This window comes from Pistacia vera, unplaced genomic scaffold, assembly GCF_008641045.1.
Source record: "Pistacia vera cultivar Batoury unplaced genomic scaffold, PisVer_v2 Contig734, whole genome shotgun sequence".
Classification (NCBI taxonomy): Eukaryota; Viridiplantae; Streptophyta; class Magnoliopsida; order Sapindales; family Anacardiaceae; genus Pistacia; species Pistacia vera.
In genome coordinates, this window is record NW_022196595.1 from 307017 (window position 1) to 313236 (window position 6220).

At 35.2% G+C, this 6220-nt stretch overlaps 1 protein-coding gene across 1 annotated transcript; it reads right to left on the reverse strand.

The window, feature by feature from the left end:
* Window positions 1-891: 891 nt before the first annotated feature.
* LOC116115247 (growth-regulating factor 3-like) lies at window positions 892-5528 on the reverse strand. The gene is made up of 4 exons (XM_031401406.1): window positions 5094-5528; window positions 3826-4180; window positions 1069-1478; window positions 892-994 (listed from the first exon to the last, which is right to left on the reverse strand). Exons 1-4 carry the CDS (start codon window positions 5308-5310, stop codon window positions 972-974), a joined length of 1005 nt encoding a protein of 334 aa, XP_031257266.1. The 5' UTR covers window positions 5311-5528; the 3' UTR covers window positions 892-971.
* Window positions 5529-6220: the final 692 nt, after the last annotated feature.

A 6220-nucleotide genomic window follows, 5' to 3' on the forward strand; every position in this document is an offset into this window, starting at 1 on the left:
TGGTCCCACCACTCCCAGCTGCCTATTGGACCCACCCACGAGGGTGACGTCACTCTCATCACGCTCCCCTATGTGCACGGTCGCCGACACCCTATAATATCCCCCCCTCTCTCTTACCTTCCTCTTTTTATCATTTTTTATTAAAAACAGAACACGAATATCAACTATTTCTATTTTCACCCCTGATACTTTTGCTTTTTCTAATTGTGGCCCCCTGAATTCACAATTGCAGTAATTTACTAAAATCGCCTTAGATGGAGACAGTTCATTAATACTTTTAACCAAAAAACATGGATGGTGTCATTTAAAACTTAATTTTTTTTCAAAACCAAGGAAATTACAAATTTAATGAATAATTCCCTATAACGTGACTAATTGAGTAACTTAACAAATAATTTATATGGGAGGGAGCCACTTTGGATCTTGTATTGCATTAGAAATAACTCAACTTAGCTAGAATAATTCTTTTGTACAACCACCCAATTAGAATGCACTATATACTCTCATTGGGCAGCATCCAATCATTGCGGCTGTATTGGACGGTGCATCAATACACACAAGAATTAATTAAAAAATGTATTAATATACTTTTTAACTACAAAATTCATCTACTTGTACCATAAATGACAATGACGAGTCATGCATGTCCCCTGCAATACTTTTCAGATTCCAAAACATGGAGATAGTAAATTCTAAATGAAACAAACCAAAAACTTTATTCGGTAACCAAGACTCAAAACCAAGCAGGTCAAGTTGTTACTCATTCATTTAATACAATTTAAAGATTTTTACTTCTCAAATACCTGCTAGAGTTCGTTTCTTTTATTTCATACCTAACACTTCAACCTGCAAATGCAAAATATTACACAACATCTATGCACCCATCCTGCCCTTTACAGAGATTCGACACATCCATGAATTCAACATATAAGCACTCGTTTGTGATTGGCACCATGTAGCTCTGGCAATTCTCACTGTATGCCGTCTAAATTATCTGCAGCAAATGCAAGCAAGACTAAAATGGAGAATCTAATTTTGTGAAAAGAAATAAAAATATTTGAAACTCACCTTGGGGAGATTGAGAACTTGTGGCCGAGAAGTCAGATGAAGACATTGGGATGGATATTGAGAGCTGGGTCGTTGAAAGTGATGTCTGGTTGGATCTCTCATCTTCAAGACAAGACCATGACTCCCTTGCTTTAGGCCACTCATCAAAGAAAGGACGAAGAGACTGACCCCCCTGTTTTATATGCTCTCCAGTAGTGAATTCGCTACTGAAAAATGTGTGCTGAGAATAATTATTTTGCAATATGGACGTGTTGCTCACTTTTGACTGGGGAAGTGTGGCGACTCTAGACTGCATCTGAGGCCATGTGTTATCTAGCTGTGACTCCATCTGGATACCTCTATTACTTCCAGAAGCTTCAGAGAAGAAACTATGCTCCCCAACTTCAGGTTTAAGTACTCCTTGAAGGTACCTATATGTTAGCATGATCAAAGAGCAACGGTTCACAGTTTTAGTTAGTCTTTATCCAGAAGCTAAATTTATTTCTTAAGCAATACTTGTTTCTGTGCATATAATGTGTTTCTTAATCCAAACATTACCAAAACCAACAAAGAAGTGAACAATGCTGCTGGATGAGCAGGTCCTAACCAACCGAGTGAAAAAATTGCAGGTACTTACTCTAGACAGCTATGAATAGAATGCTTAGATAGGATCAATGCACCGCCCACGGAAGTCAAAAAGAACAAAAGAGTGGGTGTTTAGTCAATTTTTAGTGTCCAAACAACAAGAAGCACAGGTGTAATGATCAAGTAATTACATGCAAATGCAGTATGAAATGTAAAGACATAAATCTTGCAAAGCTGATGATTATAAACACTATAATAAACTCACACAGAAAGTTTTTAATAACTGTTCACTCAGCCTAGTTGAAATTGAGTAAATTGTGATATGAATTCATGATTCAACTTCATTTGGTAATTACAAGATTACGTGAATCTGGTTCATTAAAAAATATGCAGAACCTACACAATAGAGATAAGCAATAGCTAAAACAGCATTTGAGACTGTCCAAGTGAGAATGGCACATGTCAAACATTGTAAGGTCCACCATTTGTTTTTTCCCCTTTTGGCATCGCTAAAATAATTTTTAAAGAATGATGGTCTAGAAGACTATCGACATAGAAGAAAGAAACTCCACATGAAGGATAGAATCTTGTGTTGAGCTAGGACATCAACTAATCAATTACAGGTTTTCCTCCTCTAATTCGTTTTTACTGATAAATAAGCTCAGGAAGACAAGGTGCTGTATGGAAGAGCAGTAAGAAAAATGAAAAAAACAAAAAGCTTGAACCTGGTGGAGAACCACAAGAACAAACACATAGGTGCCTATGTAATATTATAGCTGCCAAAACTAACTGAAAATGGTGATTACCAAAGATATTAAGGAGGGTGATGTCCGGGGCTCTGTATAGAGGGCAAGTGTTCTGCTCTGTACCGTTATCTATAAGATTAAATATTTCTCTTCTTTTGGAAGATTACATGCAATAATTCCTTTAACATAAACATTTCTGCAAAACCAGTGAGTATATCTGTTGCATACTTCCCTTTTGACAGAAAGGATTGAGGGTCAATAAATTACCACTAGTACAGAATACTTGTCAGATTTCTGCCATGAATCTAACAAAGGAAACAGAAAGCAAAGGAGCAGACAAAAAGAAGACTGAAAAATAAATAAACACTCTGCAAAGACAATGGCTTTGACGACTATCCTTGTGGACATCAGGGCCCAGAAGCCTGAGCCTTGATAAAATTAAAAAGTTCATGCAACGTATCCGTTACACACAGATGGTAGGAGTCTTTCAACATATATAACTGCAATCACTCTCATCAATGGGCCCAGCAATGAATAGATCAGCAACAATTTTAACCATTAGAGTTTGTAAAACTCATTCCAGAAAACAATAAGCTTGAACAAGTTAAGTGGTCTTTTAGATAGCTGGTGCAGGATGCTAGAACAATAATAAAGCTTTCAAATTTATGCAGCTTGTGAAAAAAATGACAATCCCATTCATCCCCTTCAAACCCCCTGCCCCCGACTTCAGGCAAACTGAATAGAATTTAGGAAATATTAGCTACCCCATCTTAAACACTAGACAGATACTGGATAGAACTCACACTTATCCACTTACAAGCATGACCAGGACAATTCCTAATGGTTGTCAGATTTCTGGGACAAATTTCACAGAGAAAGCAGAAGGCAAAGAACCAGACCAAAGAGAAAGCCTGTCAGTGAAGAAAAATTATGTTAGGAAACTAAAGAGCTCATCATCCATCCTTAAAGACACCAGGGCCCAGAACCCAGAGAAGAACAGAAACTTGGGAAGTTACCCACATGGCAGGAGTCCACAATTTTGCCACTACCACACAACATTGACATGGGCCCAACAATCTATGGTTCTCACATTAGCTACGACAGCTAAAAGTAAGTGGAATTCATATAACAAAGCATATGCAGAGCACCAAAAAAATTAAAAATCTAGCAACAAAGTGATCTTGCATAAAATCATTTAAGCAAAACCTAACGAAAATAGAATAGAAATAATTCTCAAGCCATATGTTTCTTTAAAATTTATCATCATAGCAAATAACATAACCATGAAACAAAGAGTGTATGAACTTAATAAGTGGAAAATAATTCTTTCATTTAATGGAAGACTCATTTTCTTAGTCTCATTCTTTTCCCACAATGTTTAACTGTCAAGCAACTAAATATGGAAAAAGTACTTTATGGTTTTATTCTTTTCAGAAAAATGCTATACCTGTAATCTTTGTTCGGGATTCCATAAGAGATAGACTCCACATTATAATGGGACGGATTGGTTCCAGAACCAGTGCCTTGGAGATTACTAAAGGCATGTAATGGAGCATTCTGGAAGCTTCCAGTCCCACCACTGCTTCCAGTGACAGTCAGTGATGTCACAGTAGACAATGACTGTGTCATGGTTTGTGATTCCACAGGCTTTCTTGAACGGTTGCGGCCGCGGTGCATGTGGCGCTCACAGTACTTTGAATCTGGGTATGCATCTTTGGAGCAGCGCCATTTTTTGCCATCAGTTCTCCTGCATCGCCCTGGCTCGGGATCAACCTTTTTTCCATAGAAGGAACAATAACCCACTGCATAATTATGCACAAAATTTCATATGCATCATACTTTTCATTACTAAATGTAACAAGTCTAACATAAGATAAAGTTTAACATTATTCTTCTTCAGAGTAAAATAATGCATGATCAGGAACAAGAAGATATGGATAATGGATTGTAAATGAATGTTTTGATACTTTACAGCCAACGGTTTCAGAGTATGAATAAATGAACCATGCTAAAAGTAATATTAGACTTCACCATCAAGGGATTAACAACATCACATGGATGAATAAAGAAAGACAAGAAAAAAGAACAGGCATCAACCAGATAAATCTTTAAATATCAATAATCACAATACCCAAAAGAAATAATTATAAAATCCTTAAGAATTATCTTCTTTACATGATTTGATTTAATTAAGTATAAAATCCATGTCAAAGGCAATGAAGTCAGCAAGAAAAGTTTCTGATAACAACCACTAAAAAAAGAAAGGGGATTGAACCAGTAAAACTTCTATTTTCTTTAAAAAAGTTTTCAAGAAATGCCAAATATGAAGCTTTGCTCCTGAAATATGATTTAGTTCATCAAGTAAGACATAATCCACAGACCCCAATAGTTAAAAGTGAATGAATTAAGGGCAAAAGGGCGTTTGCCTGTTAATTTTTGGAATTAAAATCCCTATACACACAAGCTCCAACAGGAAAAAGAAAAGAAAAGATTGAAAAAGTCTCTGAAAAAAAAATAACCCATTTCTTGCACATTAATAATCTCTTCAACAAACATCCATTAGCCTCAACAACTCAAGAAGAACAAGTTAAACAAATAAAAACCTATCTCAAATGCTTAAAAAGTTTTTGTCGTGAAACCAAATCAAACACGCCCAAGAAAAAAGAAACAATAAAGAAGAAGAAGAAAAAACAAAAACAAACAAAGAGGGCTTACCGGTGGGGTGATGAAAGAAGCGTGAAGAAATGGAGTCAAAACTCTTTTGAATAGGAAGAACAAGATCAGGAGGCACAGGCAAACCTGCTATCATGTACTTAAAGATCAGGGCTTGATGTTCCAACTCTTGCCATTGTGAAACTGTAAATGGTGACCTCATTCCCACTAAGCCAATCCCAGTTCCAACTCCACCACCACTTCCACCGCCACTATTCATCTTCTCCTCCACCACCACCACTAGTTTGTAGTATATATATAAAGACACAAACTTTGTGCTTCTAGAGCTTCAAGTTTAAGCATGTTTTGAGAGAAGAAACAAGATGAGTGAGCATAGTGGAGTATGTCACAATGTTTTGTTTAAAGTTTATGGGTTGCGCTGGTAATGGGGGCAGGCTCTGAGTAGGAACAAAGGTTGAGAGTAAAGGCTTGGTTTGGTCTCATTTTATTGGAGAAAGAATTTGCATTGCATTAATAAGAGTGGCTATGACTCAAAGCGTCACATTTACATTTATGCTACAAATACAAACTTAGATTTTAACTAATTCTTTTATTTATCTTAATCATTTTAACTATTCTATAATTAAAAATATATTTCTGAGTTAAGTCATCAAAGAAAATACAAAATTGAAATCTTAACTTTATATATATAGTATTTTTGTTTCACTAATAAAGAAAATAATGAAAACAATTATAATTATGACGTAATTGTGTGTGTTTAAACATGACGCAAGTTGGCCCAAATACCCTTAATCCAAAAAGAAAAAAAAAAAGTAAGTGCATAAAACCTAAATTGGGTAACATTAGACACTGGACACAAAATATGAAAGTAAAATGTTGTAATAATTAAATATAAGGTGTTCTAATTTTATCAAAGAAATTATATTAACTAACCTTGTTTTTGGTGTAAATTGTAAAATAATCAATGTGTAAAAGTCTTTCAAAAAATAGTATGAAAAATCAGTATTAAAAACAAATTACCCTTACTTAACCAAAAAAAAAAAAAAAAAAACCCAAAGTGATCTGGGTAGATATATATCGATTACTATTGGTTAAACAGTATATATCAAAGAATTACTACTGTTTCAAGATTCTATTTGATGAAAACCGATGAAAATTCTATTGATTTC

What these genes read in the sequence shown, in the direction of transcription:
- LOC116115247 (XM_031401406.1), bottom strand. Translation starts at nt 5,310, where the DNA reads ATGAATAGTGGCGGTGGAAGTGGTGGTGGAGTTGGAACTGGGATTGGC. An exon ending in ATCCCGAACAAAGATTACAG is followed by an intron (nt 1,479 to 3,825) that starts GTATAGCATTTT and finishes GCTAACATATAG; the next exon opens with GTACCTTCAAGGAGTACTTA. An exon ending in AAGTTCTCAATCTCCCCAAG is followed by an intron (nt 995 to 1,068) that starts GTGAGTTTCAAA and finishes CATTTGCTGCAG; the next exon opens with ATAATTTAGACGGCATACAG.